The 23,394-nt window shown below is 43.3% G+C and overlaps 1 protein-coding gene across 4 annotated transcripts in view; it reads left to right on the top strand.

Moving 5' to 3' along the window:
- Nucleotides 1-23,394, top strand: part of TEX2 (testis expressed 2) — a 100,686-nt gene that overhangs the window by 38,539 nt on the left and 38,753 nt on the right. For 2 of the 4 annotated variants that reach the window (XM_087854215.1, XM_045814479.2), the window contains exons 2-3: nt 2,608-2,811; nt 4,156-5,818. In XM_087854215.1, coding sequence (XP_087710341.1) covers nt 4,181-5,818 — 1,638 coding nt within the window. In that variant the 5' untranslated portion in view covers nt 2,608-2,811; nt 4,156-4,180. The remainder of the gene's footprint in view (nt 1-2,607; nt 2,812-4,155; nt 5,819-23,394) is intronic. The other 2 variants (XM_045814478.2, XM_087854216.1) reach the window with 1 other exon arrangement.

Genomic DNA, 23,394 nt, shown 5'->3' on the forward strand with positions numbered 1-23,394 from the left:
CCAGACCTCTGGCCTCAGTTTATCAGGGTTGCCTCTGCTGCCCCCATCCATTCTGGGGCTGGGTGTGATTAATCTTTAGCCCCATTTTGCTCATGACCAAATCAGACTTTTGCTTAAACGCGCCTCTGGCAGGAAATCCTCCTATGGGGCAACATGAGCCATAGGCCCTCCCCTCACAGGACTCAGGAGCCAGTGTCAAAGCCCAGGGCCCTGTGATCTGCTGGTGGCTTTGGAAAAAGGAGACGTGTTGGGAAAGAAATTTCCTTTTCTGGCCTTTCAGTTCCTGAGGGCTTGCTAAGGTGGTCTCCTTTTTTGGAGCCTGGTTATAATTGAGTTGGGGTAGTAGAGGGCAGGTTCTAGTTACCCTTTTAAGATACTAGATTGTCAGATGGATCATGGGATGACTCTTCATTTCTCTGCACAGCTAGTCACAGGCTGGTGGCTGAGAACTGAACTTTTTAGTTCCTGGGAGAGCTGTCCGTGAAGGAGCACAGAGGGCGGGTACCAAGTCCAGGACAAAGCAGTCATAAAGAACGTGCGTGACACGCTGGAGGAGGCAGCCTGCTGTGGTGAAAAAGGCGTCAGTGTCAAAAGCCCATGTCTTAACTGTCCCTCCCTTCCCCCTTCTCGGTCAGTGCTGTGGCCTCGGACAAACCGTGTTATCTTCCTGGGCAACAGTCAGGTGCTCTTTTCTCTTGACCTTGGTTGTCCTGCAGGCCTGTGACGGTGGGAGGGTCAGTTTTGCTGGCCCCGACAGCCAGCCATTGGGAGGACAGAGAGGAGGGAGCTTGCAGTAGTCCCCAGGAGGAGGCAGGGACAACTTGATGGGTTGTCTAGAACCCAGACCATGGACTCTGGTTCCACTACATTCAATTATCCAGCAATATTGGTCTTAGAAGCAGCTTTTCTTCCATCTAATCCCCTCATTTTGCAGATGAACAAAAAGGGCTCTGAGATTTTCTTATATTTAAATAGTAGTAGTGCTGCTGTGGCCTCACAGGTCATGTTTTATCAGGTAAAACAGATAAAAACAGATAAAATATAAACAGATAAAAATAAGCATACAAAAAAACCCAAACTGGCGAAGTAGAGCAAGACTTCGGTCAGTGCAGATGCGAGGGAGTTTATGCTGGATCTCTGAGGCTACTGCCTGAGCCCTGGAGAAAGACACTGGATGGTAAGCGTGACTGCCTGCCGTTAGCCGGCTGCCTGGCACCCAGCTCTCCATGGGGTCCAGCTTGGGCGCTATTGGCTGACATAGGCCTTGAGACAGTCTGATTAGAGATGAGCAGAGGCCCCTTCAACTATCAAGTCAAGGGTCCCGACTGTGTGGAGGAGGATTGGGCAAGTAGGCCCCCGTGGGTGGTCCTTCCTGGGCAGGTGCCTGCTCATTGTAGCACAGGCTCCTGGATACACTACTGTTTTCTGTTTTCTCCCTTTGGCTACTACTGCCTGGACCTGACTTTGCCTAAGGATTCCCAGGCCATCCCACCCTCAACTACAGACAGGCCTCTCCACTCTTGCCTTGTTCCCCAGAGGACTGACTCACACTGTTCAGCCCCCAGATCATGCTCTGTCTTTACAGCCCTGTGCCCACAGTCATTTTAACTTGTAGCCACTGCTACCCGTGAAGCAGCCTCAGAACAGCAGAACCTTACAGGTCATCCTTTATGTTATTAAAACAGTTTGAAGATTTTATTTTTTTATTTGAGAGAGAACGAGCAGGAGGAGCAGATGGAGAGGGAGAGAGAATCTCAAGCAGACTCTGCACTGAGTGGGGAGCCCAACCAACACAGGGCTTGATCTCACAACCCTGAGATAACGACCTGAGCTGAAGCATGGGACGCTTAACTGGCTGAGCCCCCTGAGTGCCCCATTGTTAAAGCAATTTAAATGAAGCTTATTTGTCAGCCTACTGAGGATTATCAAGTATCAAACTTTTCTTTTTAAATTACCTCTATAATTTTCTTCTTAAATTACCCTTAAAAAACTAGGTGACCGTTAAATGAAAAACATGTGTTTCGCTTGTTATTTTTCTTATTACTAAGCTTACAAACGTGTTGGTTTAAAGATAACCAGGAAGGATTGTCCTGGACCTGAGGCTGTGTCTTTTTAACTTGCCCTCAGCTCCTGGATTTGAATTGCTTTGTCTGTCCATAAAGATCACTCCCTTTTTTTTGCATGGGCAAAACTCTGTTGGAAAGTCTCTGTGAACTTAATTTCTCTTAAGTATTGATGCTAATAACAATGTGTAGTTTCAGATGTGTCCGTGTTGTGACTGTGCTCTTGAATGGTCATTCCTTCATCACTGGGGTATTTTCTGTTCTAGGTACGCAGGATTACTGTTTCCCACCCCCCCTCCACCACAGGTTTATTTTTTCTCTTGTTGGTAGTATCAGGTTTTTGTGCCAGCATTTTGCACATGAATATTTGACAGAAGACTCAAATATAGGAGTTCTTCAAGCTAAAGAAACACAGCAAGCACCGTAACGTTGATCGTCTGTTGTAGCTTACTTGTATAAGTGTGTTATGTTGGGGTGTATGCAATCATCTATAAACATGTAGGATTTTAGATTTGGAAAGAACTCTTGATCCTCCATTTTACAGATGAAGATTCTGAGAACCAGAGAAGTTTTGGCTTGTTCAAGGTCCCACAGAGTCAGCTGGAAAAGGAGCAAGTAGCAGAAGCCCTAATTGCCTGCCTACACGTATATACCAGCAGCTCCCAAGGCTGCTCTTCCACTCCCCACGATGCCGCTCTTGTACTGGTGGCCTCGTACTGCTCCCCAGCACCCACCCACCTTCCTGGAGGTAAAGGCCCGTTTGGCAGGACACATCATGCCCATGCTCATCTTCACACCTTTTCGCTGCTTTCTAATCATGCCCCTTCTGCCACAACCTGCCCATCCATTTATTATTTTATTTTCATTTTTTTTTTTTTTAATTTTAAGTAGGCTCCATGCCCAACGTGGGGCCTGAACTCATGGCCCCGAGATTAAGAGTCACAGGCTCTACTGACTGAGCCAGCCAGGTGCCCCTTACCCATCAGTTTAAAAGGCTGAGCTGGTGTCCTACTTCCCATACCAGTCTTAGCCTCCTCAGAGCATCTGAAGGTCATTGCTCAAGTGTGTTTTAACTCCTTTGACAGGGTCTCTTTCCAGATTGTGGTGTGAATTTCCATTTTGTAGGGTCTGTCATGGTGTGTGGTGTCCAGTAAACGGGCCATTAGTGAATAGGGAGAGAGGTAATGTATTAGGTATCACGGGGTCGGCTTGGTGTCTTCTGTTTTGCTGCCCAGCTTTTCAGGTGTCTGTCTTCTCCCCAGCTGCTGAGCTCCAGAAGGGCAGAACGTGTAGCTTCCATGTGTCTCACCATAGCCCTTAACCTCTCGGTGGTGGGTTACAGCGTTGATACTTAATTTTCTTGCCCTCTGAATCTTGGATTCAGTTTAAAATTTGTCTCCTTTGTCCTGAAGCCCCAGAATATGGCCCTGTCTTCATGGCTGCCTAAGTACTCTGCCATTTGAGGAATAAAGAAGCCAACAGGTGATAGCAGTTCATTTAGAGATTTCCCTTTCCACCCTTGGAGACTTTGCTGCTTCTTGGCCGTGGCAAGACAGTATGAGTCCTGGTGGGAGAAGCAAGCCAAATAATTGTTAGGATTGCTGGGAAAATAGCAATGGAAGCAATAATCCTCCCGGGTTGGCTTTTTATAGCTAGAAAACAGTGGTGAAGTTTTTGTTGCAAGACCCTCAGAATCCCCAGGCTGCCGCATTCTCTCCTGTTGGACTTCCTGAAGTCATGCTGGTGACATCTATTATGCAGGTATTTCAAGTGTTGAAATACAGAATGGCTGGTAGAAATGAGCCAGTTAAGAGGGAGGAAACAATTACTCAGCTGTTGTGAAGTCAGACAGATTGTATGGCCTTTATAATACCGGTCTGTAGTTTGCTCATAAAAGAGAATGCCTAACTGGGATTTATCTGGTGAAAATTAAACCATCAAACCCGCTCGAGTGAAAAACAGTGGCCATCTGCCAAGTAAAAGCATAATCACCATTTGGAAGGGAGCTTCATCTGTGTTCCAGTGTGCACATGACCGCCTCTCCTGTGGAGAAACGGCTTTCTGACTTCTGATTTCCTTGCTGTTTCCACAGAGCCTGAGCCCTCGTGAAGCCGGCGATGACAAGTCTGAATGGTCGCCATGCCGAGAAAACCATTGACATGCCAAAACCATCAGCCCCCAGAGTGCACGTGCAGAGGTCCGTGTCCCGAGACACTATCGCCATTCACTTCTCGGCATCCGGGGAGGAGGAGGAGGAGGAAGAGGAGGAGTTCAGAGAGTACCTTGAGGAGGGGCTGGACGACCAAAGCATTGTAACGGCACTCGAAGCCAAGGAAGACCTCTATTTTGAACCCCAGGGTGGCCATGTCTCCACTGGCCCTGCCGCCCAGCCCATCCTGGCAGATGGACTGTCCGTGTCCCCTGCCATTTTGCCCGTCTCCGAGAACACTGTAAAGCTGTTGGAGTCCCCTCCTCCGGCAGTGCAAGTATTAAGTACAGTGCCATTGGCTCTGTCCCCAGGGTCGTCTTTGTCGGGGCCCTTAGCTAGCTCTCCCAGTGTGTCGTCCCTTTCTGAGCAGAAAACCAGTTCTTCCTCCCCGTTGTCCTCTCCTTCCAAGTCTCCTATCCTCTCCTCCAGTGCCTCATCCTCCACCCTGTCCAGTACCAAGCCCTTCATGAGCCTTGTGAAGTCCCTGTCGACCGAGGTGGAGCCAAGAGAATCCCCACACCCCTCGAGGCACAGGCACTTGATGAAGACATTAGTTAAGTCTCTGTCCACAGACACCTCCAGGCAGGAGTCAGATACTGTGTCCTATAAACCCCCTGACTCCAAGCTCAATTTACACCTGTTCAAGCAGTTCACACAGCCACGAAACACAGGTGGAGACTCCAAAACTGCACCTTCTTCCCCACTGACTTCTCCCTCCGATACGCGCTCCTTTTTTAAAGTGCCCGAAATGGAGGCTAAAATCGAAGACACTAAGCGACGCCTTTCAGAAGTCATATATGAGCCTTTTCAGCTCCTTAGTAAAATCATAGGGGAAGAAAGTGGCAGCCACAGGCCCAAAGCCTTATCTTCAAGTGCTTCAGAACTCTCCAATCTGTCCAGCCTGAACGGTCACTTGGAAAGCAATAACAACTACAGCATCAAGGAGGAGGAGTGCGACTCCGAGGGGGACGGCTACGGGAGTGAGCCCAGCGTCCCCGGAAGTGAGCACCCCAGGTCCTCAGATGAGCCCTCAAGAGAGGCGGAGCCAAAAAGTTCCCAGGTGAGCGGTCTGAAGGACTTAGGCCTGAAGACGAGCTCGCTAGTTCTTGAGAAATGCTCCTTGTCTGCCTTAGTGAGCAAAGAAGACGAAGAGTTTTGCGAACTGTACACTGAGGACTTTGATTTGGAAGCAGAGGTGGAGAGTACAGTGGATAAGCTCCCGGATGTCCCTCTCAAGACCGAGGTGCTGGCGGATGATGGTCCGACTCTTGACAGTGAGGACGAGGCCCACTCGGCCGTGCAGCACCCGGAATTACCAGTCAAGACACTGGGCTTCTTTATAATGTGTGTCTATGGGTACCTCATCCTGCCCCTCCCCCAGTATGTGAGCGGACTCTTCCTGGGAATTGGTCTTGGATTCATGACTGCGGTTTGCATGATTTGGTTTTTTACACCACCAAGTGCTCATAAATATCACAGATTACATAAAAGCCTACAACACTGGAACACAAGATCCCTGGATATCAAAGAACCGGAAATACTAAAGGTAAGTCTCTCGGCCCCAGCTGGCGAGCGCATGCGCTCTCTGCCATACAGCCTGATTTTAGATCCAACTTCGTTTTCTAGTTGATTGTCATGGGTTTTCACACAAGCAGTGTTTTTAAGGCTTTGGGATCTCTTCATTCTCCGGGCATCCAGGAGACTTCTCTGGTAAACCTCATTCTAGTTCAAGTTTTAGCAGGTTTTTCAAGGATCTCCACAGTGCTAGAGAGTAGCATTTGCATCCAGTTCGTATTTCAGTCTCTGAGTCTGTTAGGCTTGCATATTCTCGACACCCTGGAGAAGGGTTCAACGCTCCTGGAATGCCAGAGAAGGAAAGGAGGAAGAGAAGGCAAATTGATGTCAGTGATTGGCCACCGCTGGCACTCCTCTTTCCTTTGTGCATAGTGAGATGTGGGCTGGAGAAAGAGACCTCACTTTCCAGTGTGTGACAGTCTCAGGATTTGGGACCCCCCCCCAGGGGTGCTGGGATGATCCATAGGGTGCAGGAAGAAAATATTCGAACTTCCATTCACATTTATTTTTGTATATTTAAAAAGCTGCTGTGTTTTGTGTATGTTTCAAAATATACACGATATAAACATACAGTTGTAGCTTATATAGTTTGTAAGTCATAGACACATATACACGTTTTTTATATATATGTATATTTTTCTAATTGTGGTAAGATACAAATAACATACAATTTACCCTCTTAACCATTTTAAAGTGTACAGTTAAGTGACATTAAGTACATTCACGTTGTTGTGCACTCATCACCACCACTATCCCTGTAACTCTTCATCTTGTACCACAGAGGCTCTATACCTATTGAACAGTAACAGCTCATTTCTTCCCTCCCTCCCGACCCTAGCAGCCGTAGTTGCACTCAGTCTTTTTGATTTTGAATACTCTGAGTACATCATATAAGTGGAATCAGGCAGTATTTGTGACTGGCTTTTTTACTTAGCATAATCAGAATTAGTCAGGATTTCCTTTTCTTTTAAGGCCGAATAATATTCCATTGTGTGTATATACTCCATTTTCCTTATCCATTCATCCATAAGTGGGCACTGGTGTTGCTTCCATGTTTTAGTTATGCTGAATAATGCTGCTGTGAACATGGGTGTATAGATATCTCTTTGAGATCTTGTTTTCAGTTCTTTTGTGTATATACCCCAAAGTGGGACTGTTGGATCTGATGGCAATTCTGTTTTTAATTTTTTGAGGAACTGCCATACTATTTTCCACAGTGGCTGTACCATTTTACCATCCTACCAGCAGAGCACAAGAGTTCTAGGGGCGCCTGGGTGGCTCAGTCGTTGGGTGTCTGCCTTCGGCTCGGGTCATGATCCCAGGGTCCTGAGATCAAGCCCCACATCGGGCTTCCTGCTCCGCTGGGAGCCTGCTTCTTCCTCTCCCACTTCCCCTCCTTGTGTTCCCTCTCTCGCTGCCTGTCTCTCTCTCTCTGTCAAATAAATAAACAAAATCTTTAAAAAAAAAAAAAAAGGAGTTCTGGTTTCTCCATATCCTTGCCAACACTTGTTTTCTGGGCTTGCTGTTGTTGTTTTGTTTTGTTTTTTGTAGTTTTTTGGTAGTTCAAAGCTGCTTTCATTTCTCGGTTCATAGGTTTCTTTCTCCCCTCTGTTTAAGAATGCTTATAAATGGCACCATCTCTTTCTACTGCAAAAAAATAAAAACAAAACCAAAAAAGCAAAAAACAAGGGGAAAAAGGCTAACGGTCCAAAATACTGTTTGTTTTCTAGTTTAATAAACTTTTTATCTTATTCGAAAGAAATATATGATCACTGTTTAAAAAACCCAAGAAACCCAAAGAAAAAATTTATTTTTTTCTCACAGTAGTGGGAAGGAATTAACGATTTTGTTATATATCCTACTTTTGTTCTTATTTTAAATTTCTGCGAGTATGTATACACCACACGTGTGCATGCATACTTTTTTTGATTTAATGGAATCGTGTATTTGATTTTTTTTGTTTCTTTCCCATGGCAATATATTATGAGACTTTATTTCTTAAGAGAAGCTGGTGCTGAGTCTTGAGGATGTGACACACTTAAGCTTAGTATTAATATATGAAGTAGAGTAAAAGTGACTCGTTATGGTTGCTATGCTTTTTATAAGGTGGTGCTGTGACTACCTGAGTTACATGCCCTCTAAGTCAGTTAGTATAATTTTAGCAAAGAAAAATGGTGCTTACATATCACTCTGGTGCCTAACGATCGTGGCATTCAGTTTAAACTGGTTCGAGCACTTGACTTGTTTAGGGTGGCTTCATTACTGTTGAAGAAAAGTTGTATTTTAGCCTGAGGTCTTCTGTTTGATGTACAGGGCTGTTTCTAGAAATCTGGCTATTACTTTATTTTAAAAAAGGAACACTACTACAAATTAGAAGGATAGGTTTTATATTGTAAGCCAAAGATTTCAAATGCAAATGTTCTTTGGGCTTAATTAATTTTACTGAGTTGGATATCATACTCTTGGGAACCATTTAAAAAATATGACACTTTAAAACATTTAGCAGTGTTGACATTAAATTTAGGACTCAAATGTTGTAATAAGAAAAGGAAAATATAGTGGAGTCTAACTTCAAGCATCTATTTTCTGTTACATTTTCTCATTGGACATTGTGCTTTACTTTCTTTAAGAGGTAGGATAACACTAGCTATTGTAACAAATTAGAAGTTTGCTTCTTGCCTGAGGAAGAGTATGGTATGGGTATTCCTGGTGGGTGGGTGGCCATCCCCATATGTTGATTCAGGGGCCCAAGTTCTTTCCATCTTGTGGCTCAGCAAACTTTCTTAAAAGGCTAGATAGTAAATATTTTATGCTTGTGGGTCATATAGTTTCTGTTGCAGTCACTTAACCCTTTTGTTTTTTTCAATCACTTAACTCTTTATTGTAACAGGAAGGCAGCCACAGACAATGTGTGAATAAATGGGTGTGGCCCTGTTCCAATAAAACTTTATAGAAACAGGCCTCTGGCTCAGTTTGTTGATCCCTGCCTAGGGTATTAGAGTTCTTTGCATCCAGCTGGCAGAAGGAGAATGAGAAAGCAAAACATGCCTTCTGATAATGCCTGGACCTGGAAGTGACACACATCACTTCTACCTTCATTCCATTATGAGCTAGTCACATGGGTCCTCCAAAGTGTCAGGGCCCCTGGGGAATCTGGGACTTGGCTGGGCAGTTTCTTCCCAGCAACAGCTATATACTAGAGAAAGGGATACCCAAAGTTTGAGGCACAGCTAGCCTTCTCTGCCTCACTTTCATAGTACTTAGAAGAGCCCTAGTTATATGTATGTTTATTGCCCATCTCCTCCAGTCCACCATAGGCTTCGTGAATGGACAGACCATGTCCATCGTGTTCATCATTGTGTCCTCAGCACCTGACACACATTGGCACGTGATATGTAATTGTTGGATGAATAGGTGGCTAGATGGATGGATGATCAATGAGTGAATGAATGATTAAGGCTTTATCAGGAAATGTAGGTGGTGAGGCGGTATTGACCCTGTCATCTCCTAATGAAGTTGCTTTTTATTTTTATTTTTTATTTTTTTTTTTTAAAGATTTTATTTATTTATTTGACAGAGACAGCCAGTGAGAGAGGGAACACAAGCAGGGGGAGTGGGAGAGGAAAAAGCAGGCTCACAGCGGAGGAGCCTGATGTGGGGCTCGATCCCAGAATGCTGGGATCACGCCCTGAGCTGAAGGCAGACGCTTAATGACTGCGCCACCCAGGCGCCCCTGAAGTTGCTTTTTAAAAGAAATCCCTGAGACTTAAGGAAAAAAGATTTAGTCAGATTGAAAAGGGTGGTCTTTTAAGAAGACAAAAATAATTACCAAGAAGTACAGATTATGGAGAGTTTTTTCTTTTCCCCACTGCAGTGGAAAAGCCAGGACGGTCGTCTTTGACAGGATTTGGAACTTGATGTTTACTGCTTAGAAATCGCTGGCAGCTAGTCTGCTTTTCTCTTACCTGCACTCCCACAGTGCTGGCCTCCTGAATTCAAAGGGAGAAAAGACTGCTGGCTCCTGCCAAGTAGAGCATTAGAGAAATGGGGATGGTGGCAAGTTCTAGATTTCTGCTCTCTAGATTTACGGCTTTAGAAGAGATGCAGGAGATGGGCCTTGATTTCTTTATAAAACAGATCTGTGAACCTGTTCCTAGGGTCAAAAAAGCCCCTTTTTGAAAATAGGCTTGATTTAGGGAATTAGCTGTTTTGAATTATTTTCTGTGGATCTGGTACTATTCCAGTGGTTTTTATAGAGGATGTAATGGTGCAATACTTGAGGGCAGGCATGGAAACTTTAAAAAAAAAATCACAAACGTGCGCTATAAAACCTGCCTATGATAAAGATCTCTAGCATAGAGGCCCAGCAGTGACAGTGACCCTCTGTCTTTGTGGCCGAAGTAGACTCTATCTGGGAGCCGCATGAACTGGACGGGCAGGAGGGTTAGTGCTCCAGGACTGTTTTAGGAAACTGTGTGTTTTTAAACTTCTGAGCCACGTAAGTTCTCGTTGATGGGTCCAGGACTGAGAGTCTGAGTCCTAAATGGGCTCCATAAACAATTCAGAAAGAATTGTAGTTTTTCTTCAGTGAGACTTCACATGAAGATGAAAGGGAGGAGAAAAGTAAAGCTCTATTGTACTTTATCCAGGTGATTTTACTGTTCCATCCACACTGTGGATATTTGTATTTAAGAATGACCCTGTTACAGGGGTGGCTGGGTGGCTCAGTTGGTTAAGCGTCTGCCTTCGACTCAGGTCATGATCCTGGGGTCCTGGGATCGAGCCCCATGTCAGGCTCCCTGCTCATCAGGGAGTCTGATTCACCCTCTCCCTCTGACCTCCCCCCTGTCTGTGCTCTCGCTTACTTTCTCTGTCTCTCTCAAATGAATAAATAAATATTTTTTAAAAAGTGACAGTGCTGCAGTGGTGAGTATACGGGATGGAGAGTCCCTGGTTAGCAGCCAAGTAGTAGCTGTTCTCAAAGACTGATTTGTGGCTGATTAGGCCTCATGACCCTCTGCCATCTCTCACTCAACCCTGCCAGTCAGCAGCTCTCTCGTCTGGGACAGAAGCAGTCAAAACCTCTGTAAGGCCAAACACTTGTCACTGAGTCTGCAGAATGACTCTTAGAACCTCCTCCAAATCCTGCTTGTTCTTAATGTTTGGCAATTCATACGTTATGATTTCATACATTCATGCTGCTGATGAGAAGCAGCAAATAGGAGAAAGGTGGCTGCACAGGCACCAAGTGACAAGTCGAATGCGTGAGAGCAAGGGGGGAAGACCAAAATGCTCGGAGACACTAATGTGACTGCAAGCTTGGCAGTCTGCGTCCGTTAGCACAAGTCAGAGCCTCAGGTGTGCTGCAGAGTCCCAAAGACTTCGTTTGGAGCAACAACCGCTGTGTGGTAATCTTCTGGGGATTTTATTTTGGGTGACTAGCTAGATACCCTGAGCTGGGGACCCTGGGAAAGAGTGGATTTGGGCATGGGGAGAATGAGGCATTTAGAGTCAGCATTGCGTTTGGGATGTTTGTTTTTGCTGAGCATTCTTAAACAAATTGGATGCTTCTTCTCTAAGAATGTACTTGTCACAGGAAGCCTGGGTGGCTCAGTCTGTTAAGTGTCTGTCTTCAGCTCAGGTCATGATCTCAGGGTCCTGGGATTGAGCCCAGCATCAGACTCCTTGCTCAGCGGGAAGCCTGCTTCTGCCTCTGCCTGCTGCTCCCCCTGCTTGTGCACGTCCTCTATCTCTCTCTCTGACAAATAAATAAATTAAATCTCAAAAAAAAAAAAAAAAAAAGAATGTACTTGTCACTTGTCCAGGAATGTACTTAATTCAGTGCCATTCCTGTACACTGATGTTTCCACATGTCTGTGATGATAAGCTTCCTGAAGATTTCGTAAGGTTCTTGGATGTATGTTTAGTGTATGACTCATGCAGTTTTGAATTATATTCGTGGGTAAATTCTTTATCGCAGGCTTACAAACCACCCGCAGAACACAACAGTAGAATGTTGGTTTCCGGATTGATGATATGTCTCTCTCTCTCTCTCTCTTTTTTTTAAATTTTTCTAAAATTATTTTAATGTAAGCATAAAAAAAATCTGTCTCTTTTTAAACGATATGGCCCATGGGGCGCCTGGGTGGCTCAGTCGGTTAAGTGTCTGCCTTTAGCTTGGGTCATGATCCCAGGACTCTGGGATTGACCCCCGCATCCGGCTCCTTTCTCAGCAGGGAGACTGCTTCTCCTTCTCCCTCTGCCATTCCCTTCCCTCCCCCACTTGTGCTCTCTGGCTCTCTATATCTCTCTGTCAAATAAATAAATAAAATCTTTAAAAAAAAAGATGTGGCCCAGAAGGTCAGTTAAAATTATGTTTCCACCATTGCAAGATTAATAGCCATGAATTTTGGAGAGCCTTTTTTCCTTAGGCTATATCACATTTAGATTTTTAGTAAGAGGGATAGATTTTTTAAATCATTGCAGTCCCTAAATACAGCCTTTGGTTTTGTCATGTAAAAATAATTTTGTAGGGAGAACATTATAAATTTTGAGAAGGAATTCAAACTTGTAAATTTAATCTCAATTTCATGCAATTCTTTCCTTTAAGAAATTAGAGTGTGCAAGTCTTAAGGAGAGAACAGCCCCATTACAACCAAAAGAGACTTGGGTTGCTTTTTGTTGCTGTCTTATAACCCCCAATACAGTGAGTACAAGAAATAAAAAAGCATTTCTTTCTACGTTATACTGAACTGAAAGTATCCTGCTCCCGTAATGGGGTCACTTGAGTTTTTATGGGTGACTTTTATAAACATGGCTAATTCCCAGTGTCCCTTGTTGCTTGAGAAATACCAGGTAAGATGTTTTGGTGCAGGCAGCCCTCACTTAAAAGCAGGTACCCATGTTTTAAAGTTGGTTGGAGAGCAACTGTATAGAAAATGCTTCCTGAATTCCATAGGAACAGTGTGGTTAAGGAAGTCAAGAGACTCCAGAACAATTTTTTTCTTGAGCTTTTATTTTCTAAGCTTATATTGTAGAATATGTCTATTATATACAGAAGTAAAGAGAATAGCATAATGAAACCCCATGTACCCAACGACCAGCCTCAGCTTCAACAATTATCAACATTTTGCCGATTTCCCACTCAACTCATTAGCTTACAGCATGGCTAAACAGTAATTCCGGTTCACTTAAATATGACTAAGTTTATAGCATCATTTCCTTGAGAAAACATATTCTGGATTTGGGCTAGGTATTCCAGGACCTTGTGTTTTAGTTTTGTTGCAGGCTTCATCTATGGAATGAGGAGATAGGCTGTGGGCATAGTGGGTCTGAGAATTTTCAATCATGTTTTTTGGAAGAGTAAGGTATTAACCATGAAAAATGTCAATGCTAGATATCTTTTAACCTCTAAAATTTATTTTAATGTATAAAAAGTACTAAGTTCATTGAAGACTTTTCTTATTGTACAATAATTAGTCTGGGGGGGAGGGGCATGTGGGAGGTATGCAGGTGAGAGGCGGGGAGGGAGAGAGAGAGAATCCCAAGCAGACTCCACACCCAGCACAGAGCCAATGTGGGGCTTAATCTCACGACCCTGAGATCATGACCTGAGCTGAAATCAAGAGTTGCAACACTCAACTGACTGAGCCACCCAGGCACCCCGAGGAAGATAGAGAACCTTAGGCAGCACACTGGACGTGGAGCCTGACGCAGGGCTCAGTCTCACAACCCTGAGATCACGACCTGAACGGAAATCAAGAGTCAGATGCTTAGGGGCGCCTGGGTGGCTCAGTCGTTAAGCATCTGCCTTTGGCTCAGGTCATGATCCAGGGGTCCTGGGATCGAGCCCCTCATGGGGCTCCCTGCTCAGTGGGGAGCCTGCTTCTCCCTCTGCCCTTACCCCCCCCCACTTGTGTTCCCTCTCTCTCTCTCTCTGTCAAATAAATAAAATCTTAAAAAAAATGTTGGGGCGCTTGGGTGGCGCAGTCGTTAAGCGTCTGCCTTCGGCTCAGGGCGTGATCCCGGCGTTACGGGATCGAGCCCCACATCAGGCTCCTCCGCTAAGAGCCTGCTTCTTCCTCTCCCACTCCCCCTGCTTGTGTTCCCTCTCTCGCTGGCTGTCTCTATCTCTGTCAAATAAATAAATAAATAAATCTTTAAAAAAAAAAAAAAAAAGATGCTTAACTGACTGATCCACTCAGGTGCCCCAATCATTAGACTCTAAGAAGAGGTTTGCTGTACCCGAAAGACAAGGAGGTTGCCAACAAGATGGCGCCAGAGCATGAGCATGTTGGTGTGTTGGTTCCTGAGGCCGCTGTTGTGAACTCTGTTTTATTCTTTTGTTTCTTTTCCATGGTCTCCAAGATGGGTTGCTGAAGACACTATCCAAGAAGAAAGTATTAAAATTTCTATTTGTATATATTTTTTATTCTTTCTAAGAAAGTAAATAAGCCCTGCTAATATTTAACATACAGATGACCATTTATTGACCTTTGCCAAAATCCTTAGAAATTACCAACAAGACTATTTGAAATGTGGATTTTATCCTTCATCATTAGTGATGAGCTTCACTCTAAATATAAACATTACGCATTGAGGTGTCAGCTGAAGAGAGTACAAAGCTATCAGAAAGGAAAAAGTAAAAATTACCAAAAGCCTAATTATTTCATCTTTTTCTCTTAATTTCTATTTTTTACTTTTTATAAAAGCTGTAATATATTGGAACATGTATATAATTTATAAGTAAATGGATGTATTGTGGGTATATACTCAAAATTTTTTAGCTGATAGGATGTGTGATCTAAAAAGTATGGAGGCTACTAATTTATTGGCTTGCTGATCTATTGTCTTATAATTTCAAAACTTGTTAATATGATTTAATGTTTATCATTTGTTAACATAAATCAGACCATGATTATTTCAGTGGTTCATCTGAGATCATGTTATTTTCTGTCAAATTTGAATGCTCAAGAGCGCCTGGGTGGCTCAGTTGGTTAAATGTCCAAGTCGATATTGGCTCAGGTCATGATCTCAGAGTCGTGAGATCGAACCCCACGTTGGGCTCTGCGCTGAGTGTGGAATCTGCTGGAGATTCTTTCTCCCTCTCCCTCTGCCCTTCCCCTTTCTCCCTCTCTAAAAAACATTCTTATTTTGTTTTTGTTTTTTTGTGGGGTTTGGGTTTTTTTTGTTTTTGTTTTTTTTAATGCTCGTTTTCTCTTACTTCTCCTACTATTTGCCAGTACATTCTAAAAAGTGTTCTTTGGTCCCCTGAATTGGGTAGATGCTGCCCTGAAGGATGGAAGAGTTGAGATAAAGGCCATTTTGCCAGGCAGAGTCTGTGGCTTTAGCTCTGACTCCACTGCTTCTAGTGACATGGCCGTGAAGGTGACCTTGGAGCAGGCAGTTAGATGTGGATGGCATTGATGCTGGTGCTTCTCTCCCCTAATGGGCTTTTTTTTTCTTTTGATGGTTCCTTTGAGTAGCATTTATTTTGAATGTTGACTATTGGCTTGAGGCTGTCATTCAGAGTATGAAGTCTCTATGTCTGTAGGTTTTTTTGTCTTTTATGGGTAAAATCAAATTTGTATCTAAAGTTCTGTAAATTTAAGTAGACTGTTCCTGCCATAGTCTGTAAGTCCATGATCTGTGAAATCACATTTTAACTGATGACTCCAGTTCTAAACCATTAATACATCAAAAAGAGTCAAAACCTGCAGAGAAAAATCTTGCTTATGCTTTAGTTTTGGGGACAAAAGAAAAGTAATCGCCTTTTTATCAGCCTCAGAGAGGATTTCCAGCAGCAGGGGACTCAGGCCCTGGGTCTGTCCGTACGTTTAGGATTTGTTCCTTCCCTGATAGGCTAGATGAAGGAATGATGCAGGGGAGCTGAGTGACAGGCAGCTTCAGATGCCAGCGCAGCCATGTGACAGCAGGATGTCAGCCCACACGACACTGAAGATAGAGAAAGCCCCATTGCTTCCTCGGGCCAGAGGGCTGGCACAGTGCTCTGGTCAACACAGCATCAAGCTGACCAAGAGAGAGCATTGGTCTTGACCTCCTGACTGGCGCTGTAACTGAAAGTGAACACAACAGTAGTTCTTCCAGGCTTTATTATTTTGCAAAAGGTTAATTGCAGCTTTTAATCTTTCCAAGCATTAAATGAATCCCTTTATAGATTGTGGTTTGTACTTTCAGCCAGCTATGGCTTCTGATTCCAGTGGAGAATTGAAGAGAAACCCCTGACCTTTTACAGACAGGATCACAGGACTAGTCTGTGGGCCAGACAGCTGCAGCCCAGCTGACTGTGGTCATTGTCCCCCAGTGCATGCACTGTCTCCACTTCAACAGTTCCAGCCCCTGAGAGAAACAAGGCTTGTCTGAGCTGCTTTAGTGTGGGTTGAGAGCATCTCTGAGTTTTTTAGTTTGAACTGTTGAAATGGAATGAGTTGCTAACTATATACTATATCTCTTTATACCCACTCCTATGTCCCATAACAAAATAAAATTGGAGAAATATCTTACTTGGTAAGAAATGGTGGGTTAAGAATTGTAGAACAGCTGAGCAGTAGACAGCTGGGCACTACGTGGGGACCTGGGGGAAGACCTTGAAGTTGCTTCACTGCTCTCAAGATTTGATATTTGACTGCTTAGGTCTAGAAATTCCATTTGCAGCTTAATCCAAGGAGTTGGTCAAGCTGCGGGAAAAAGTTGGGCGATTGATGGTATCAAAGGGAATAGGGTTTGCATTTCGAGACCACTTTCTGCAAGGGCAGCCTGCATGGTTTGGGGTCGGTACAGTGCATTATGGGACAGAGGCAGGAGAATCATGGCTGGCCACCTCTTGGCCCAAGCCTCCCAATGTCCATCAGCATCCTGGATGCCTGACTGATGCAGGTCAAGTAGCAGCCTCTGTGAGTCTCTCAAGGTTTCCTATCCAAGCCTGTGATGTTCTGGAAGGAGCACTGCATGGGAGTCAGGAAACCTGAGCACCAGTCAAAACACCAACCTGTTTGTGCTACAGAGAAGTAGCTAATTCAGTTTCTGTCCTGAAAAGCTTTAACATCTTTTAAGATTCTTCCCGAGGTTACTTATTCTCTTGTTCTGTGCAATTATAACTTGGTTTTCTCCTTGGGAGCAATGATCAAGCCTTCTACTTCAAAGTAACCTCTGCCACTCTCTGCACTTGGTAGGATCTCAGCTCCTTCTGTGCTTCTCTCCACTTACGCAGCTAGAACAATACTTACAGGCCGTGAAGGACACACCAGCTTTACACTTGTGCTTTACATACAGATTTCATGTAATCCTCACGGGCGCCATCTGAATTAGGCTACATTCATGTATTCAGTCAATGAACATTTGTTACAACTCTGTTTGTCTTGCAGTGTTTGTACTCAAGTAGACCAGGCAATTAACAGATACAGTGATAGGAGGAAGGTATTAGAGAACAGAGCCTAGGTGATCAGAGAGGCTTCCTGGGAGAAGTGTCACCTTTGCCATGACCTGGGGGATGACTAGCCAGACAGAAGGTGGGCCCTGCCATGGAGGGGAGATAGGAGGCTGGGCCTTGAAGTCAGGTGAACTTGGTTCAAGTCCTGGATTTGCCACTTTCCGGGCCACTTTTTTTTTTTAACCCCTCTTTAGGCAAATCACTTAACGTCTCTCACCGTTTTGCTCACTTAGAAAACCTTAGGTAATTGGCAGAAGTAGCTAATGCACCTGAAGTGCCTGGATCATAAAATGAGCTCAAATGTCAGCTATTACTACGAATGTTAGTATCTTACAAATCTCGTGGGTAAAATTTATTCCTTTTACTATATATGCAAATTGTACCCCCATAAAGTTAGCATGGAGAAGTTCATTGCGGCTGGAGCAGAGGGTGAGGTGGGGCCGGGGAGGCATGAAGCTGGGAAGTAAGCCACGTTAGACCCTCTCACTGGCAAGAAGACCGAGGGCCTAAGGATAAGCATCATCCAACTTGGCAGCTAGCAGGTGGTGAAGCAGATTGGAATGCAGGTGTGTCAGACTCAGCAGTTCTGCTAATGTTTGTGGGTGGCTTGCAGCGCGTGTGTTTTGACTAGCAGTCTGTCATGTAGGGTCAAGGGTCAGGCCTTACTGAAGCGAACAGTCATTGTCCGCAATAGACACGCAATTGAAATCCCGATTCATGGGTTGTGTTTGTTTGTTGATAGCCATGGGCTTTAGCCTCTGATAGTTCCTGAAATGGTAGCGTAGGAAGCAGGCAATGTAAAGATAAAAGGAAGGAGAAGCCACAGGGCCCTTTGTGTTGGAACACAGCCACTGGTGGTTCCAAAAGGAGCTGGTGGGGAGGAGGAGGCTCAAGCCAGCCCCAGACCAGAAGAAGGAGGCTTGGCCCCCCGGAACCTTTCCTGAGGATTCTCTTCCTAGGCCTACCCCTGCCTCTCGCCAGTGTCCTCTCGTGGGGCAGGTGTGGGTTTTTGTTCCTGAACTGTGTAGGACTTGAAACTCTCTTTTCTCTTCCACATGCCTCTAAATCGGGTTGTTCTAGTATTTCTGCAGTTTGGCAAGTGGTAGAGTGTGACCTGTTTGTTATCTGTCAGAGCAGTCGGCAAAGGACGACCACATACCATCTTGGAACTGTGGCCATGTTGGGGGGTCACGGGCTGCAGCCCAGCAAGAACTCTGGAGGACTGGCTCTCTGGCTTGGGTAGGAGCTCAGGCTGCTGGGTCGAGAGCATATCCCTGAAGCACTGGAAATGGTAGCTCTTGTTAACCAGAAACAGGGAGTTTACTAAGAATAGTAACTGGGCAGCAGTTCGTTAGACTAGTACAGAGCGATGGCTCTTCACCAGGTGATCCTATAAACAGATGAGCTGAAGCAGTGCTTATGTCCTAACACGTGTGCCTCTGTGGCCTGTCTTCTTTTCTACTGAAAAACAGAGGAATAAGCTGAAAACTTAATGTAAGTTTGTTCATAAATTGAGTATCTTTTAATGACCTCATAGAACTGTAAGAGTTTTCAAAAACTTCAGCCTTTTACTTAGATTACTTTTATTCTTATTCCTTAGTTTTTAAGATTACATGTTAGCTTTTTTTTTTTTTTAAGTTTATTTTTTTTTTTAGTAATCTCCACATCCAACAAGGGGCTCAAACTCACAACCCTGACATCAAGAGTCATATGCTCTTCTGACTGAGCCAGCCAGGCGCCCAGCATGTTAGCTTTTTAAAGTGGTTTTGAGGGGCGCCTGGGTGGCACAGCGGTTAAGCGTCTGCCTTCGGCTCAGGGCGTGATCCCGGTGTTATGGGATCGAGCCCCACACCAGGCTCCTCCGCTGTGAGCCTGCTTCTTCCTCTCCCACTCCCCCTGCTTGTGTTCCCTCTCTCGCTGGCTGTCTCTATCTCTGTCAAATAAATAAATAAAATCTTTTTAAAATAAATAAATAAATAAATAAATAAATAAATAAAGTGGTTTTGAATTTCTAAGATTGAATGTTGCATCTGGAGATTACTTAGATTATCTTCTCTCGTGTAATTTGGTAAAGCACCTAGTAAAACACAGCATAGGGGCACCTGGGTGGCGCAGTCATTAAGCGTCTTCCTTCGGCTCAGGGCGTGATCCCGGCGTTCTGGGATCGAGTGCCACATCGGGCTCCTCCGCTGGGAGCCTGCTTCTTCCTCTCTCACTCCCCTGCTGTGTTCCCTCTCTCGCTGGCTGTCTCTCTGTCACATAAATAAATAAAATCTTTAAAAAAACAAAAACAAAAAAACACAGCATAAAACTGCATGTGTTGGAAGTGTCAGCAAGAGGGGTGCCTGGCTGGCTCAGTCAGTAGAGCATGTGACTCTTGAACTTGGGGTCATGAGTTCGAGCCCCATGTTGGGCGTAGAGATTACTTAAAAGAAGATAAAATTTAGAATCCTGGAATTGTCAGCAAGAGAAGGGAGGAGAATTTTGATCATTCTGCTTGAGCCAGGTGTCTAGGTTCGAAAAGCCAGAACCTATGAATTGGATGCGTGCTGATTCAGTAGCCACTAGCCACATGGGGCTGTTGAACGCCTGACGTGCAGCTAGTTCAAACTGAGATGTGCTCTGAGTGTGAAATATGTGCTGGATTTTGAAGAATTAGTACAAAACAAGGAATGTAAAATATAGTTAATAATTGTTAATGTTCTATGTTGAAATAATATTTGGATATACAGTTGACAGCTGAACAATGTGGGGGTTAGGGGCACCGACCCCCTGTGCAATTGAAAATCCTTTTATACTTTTGACTCCCCCAAAACTTAACTACTGATAGCTTGTTGTTGACCATTAAGCCTTACCAATAACAGTTGATTAACACATATTTTGTACAGTATATGTATTGTATACCATATTCTTTTTTTTTTTAAGATTTTATTTATTTATTCGACAGAGATAGAGACAGCCAGCGAGAGAGGGAACACAAGCAGGGGGAGTGGGAGAGGAAGAAGCAGACTCATAGCAGAGGAGCCTGATGTGGGGCTCGATCCCACAACGCCGGGATCACGCCCTGAGCCGAAGGCAGACGCTTAACCGCTGTGCCACCCAGGCGCCCCTGTATACCATATTCTTAAAATAAGCTGAAGAAAATATTAAGAAAATCATAAGGAAGGGAAAGTACGTTTACAGTAGTCTACTGTATTTATTGAAAAAAATCTGCACTTAAGTGGACCTGCATAGTTCAAACCCATGTTGTTCAAGGGTTGACTGTGTTGAGTTAAATAATATACATTGTTAAAATACATTTCACCTGCTTTTTTCCTCCTTTTATTATGGCTACTAGACAACTTAAAAGTATGTATTTTCATGATGCATATTTATGGTTCATATTATATTTTCATTGGACAGTGATTAGTGGTTCCCTGGAGAATTCTGCATTTTCTGGCTTATTAGGAAAGGAAAGGCAAAATGAAAGCAATTGGAGAGAAACAACCTTTTATTCCCAAATGTCTCATTCATAAATCAGTTAACCTGTGCAGTCTCAGGAGTTTCAAAAGGGGAAAATCTCTACAGCTCACATTACTCCATTTCTCAGAGACTGTCCTGTTATTTGAGAATAACTTCATAATATGCCTATCTTTTTTATCCTTTCAGCCTTTCTAGTCTGGTGATGACCAGATGACAACTATAATGCTGAGTATTTTGCCCAAAACTAATTCTATTGACTTTTTTACATGTCTACTGTAATTTTACATAGCTAGGAACAAATGAAAAATCTTTTACGTGGAGATATTATTGTGGAAATGTTTGACTTATATGACATTATGATTATCGTAACTCAAGAATCAGTAAAAAAAGGTTTAACATCTCAGCTTAGATGTAATTATGGACCCCACAGAGGGTATCGCACATGCCGTGTATCCTCAAATAGCCTCTCTTCTAGGCAGGAGATGTACACTCAGAAGGAAATAATTAAAGAAGAGCAATCCCTAGTGGGGACTGTATGGCTAAATGGCTCATAAGTGACCCTGATAGAAGTTGCTATTTTAATTTCATTGTCATTCTCTGGCCCTAAGGAATTCGTAAGCACCAGCCCTTTCATCCCTCCCTCCGCGGATTCTTCTTGATTTTAGTAGCTCTGCAAGTACATACAACTTGGCTTTGGGCATGGCTCTGAAGCAGCCCAGAAAAATCAGATCTGCTTCAAGTTCTTTATTAATCTAGTTGCCTTTAGAACTTTCGACTTAGTAAACCTATTTAGGTAAGAAAGTATTTTTTGCAACCAACTTGTGTAAAAAAAAAAAAACCTGTGGATTATATGCCAGGAGATCTTTAGCAAAAATGTTGTTTGAAACATTTTAGACAAACATTGTTTAAAAAGACAAATATATTTATAGAAAATGCATATTTCTTATAATGTACATGGAACATTCATCAGATACCCCATATTCTGGGCCATAAAAGCTTAACAAATTTAGAAGAACTGAAATTATATAAAGCATGTTCTCTGACCATCATGAAATTAAACTAAAAATCAGTAACCGAAAGATATTCCCAAATATTTGGAAATTAAACAACATACTTCTCATTAGCCTGTTGGTCCAAAGGTAGTCATGGGGGAAAGTAGAAAATATTTTAATCAAATGAAATTGAAAATGCAACATACCAAAAGTTGCAGCTGATGCAGTGCTTAGAGGGAAATTAATAGCATTAAGTACTTATTTTAGAAGTACAAATGGCCAATATTAGGACTAAAAGAGAGAATATTACTCGACTCTATAGACTTAAAAAGCATAATAGGGAAACATTACAAACAACATTATGCCCAGAAGTTGGATAACTTATATGAAATAGACAAATTCCTTTTAAGACACAAACTACTAAAGCTCACTCAAGAAGAAATAGATAGCCTAGTTTCCAGTAGAAATTAAAGAAATGGAATTCATAGTTTAAAACCTTTTTACAAAGAAAACTCCAGGCCCAGATGACTTCCTTGGCAAATTTACCAAACCTTTAAGGAAGAAATATTTTACACAAACTCTTCAGAAAATAGGAGAAGGAATACTTCTGAACTCATTTTAAGAGACTAGCTAATATTGAAAGATATTGCAAGAAAACTGTAGACCAATTTCCCTTATGAACTTGGACAAATGAACAAAGTATTAGCAAGCTAAATTCTGCAACATATAAAAAGGATAGTAATAGTACTGTGCTGCTAAACTGGCTCTCTGGATCAAGGGGGAAACCCTCTTTGTACTGTTCACTGATTTCTACGGTATAAAAACTCCCACAAAAACAAAACTCCCCCCACTGTGGCCAATTGTAAGCTACCAATGTGAGGTCACTGACCATGGAGTCAGGAAGGAATATGTAGAATTAGCTCTTGTGAGCTGGTGTAACCCAACTTCAGCACATCATGACCAATACATAATTTTCCCAAGAATGCAAGACTGGTTCAACATTCAAAAATCAATGAATATACTTCATCATAATAACAGACTAAAGAAAAAGACAAAAAACTATGAACCAAAGAATGTCCTTAGTTCTATACTTAGCGAAATAAACCCACCCAAACCGATGCTGAGACTTTACAGTCCACTTCAGGCCCCACTGTGCTCTGTGTTGCTTGTCCCCTTTTTCATTTCATTGCTCTGATCATTGTAACATGTAGATTACACCCTCTTCCTATGGCCACTGGCTTGCTCATTCAACATTTTTAATAGATGCAGCGACGCATTGGGAGGAGGGAGAGCTACTCCTAACTCATGCAAAAAAAAAAAAAAACCCTACTAAGATATATAAAACTATGTAATTGTCTCATAAGTTTCACACACACCCCATGACGAAGTGTGTTTGTCTGTTTTTACTTACAGTCGGTACTCTCCGTGACGACCTTTTCATGGTTACTCCAACAGGGTTGTCACATGGTAAAATGAAGACCTAATTCTCAACTGATTTGGGAGCACCCTTGAGTCAAAAATCCTGTCCCTTTTAAAATCTTTGTATCAATTCCTGACAGATTACTTGGCACATAGACTCAGTACATGTTTTGATGAATGTATGATAAATAAATAGAATTCTAAGGATTCAGCATTTGCAGAGAG

Source organism: Ursus americanus, chromosome 23, assembly GCF_024610735.1.
Source record: "Ursus americanus isolate L20-20 chromosome 23, mUrsAme1.1.p, whole genome shotgun sequence".
NCBI classification, from domain to species: Eukaryota; Metazoa; Chordata; class Mammalia; order Carnivora; family Ursidae; genus Ursus; species Ursus americanus.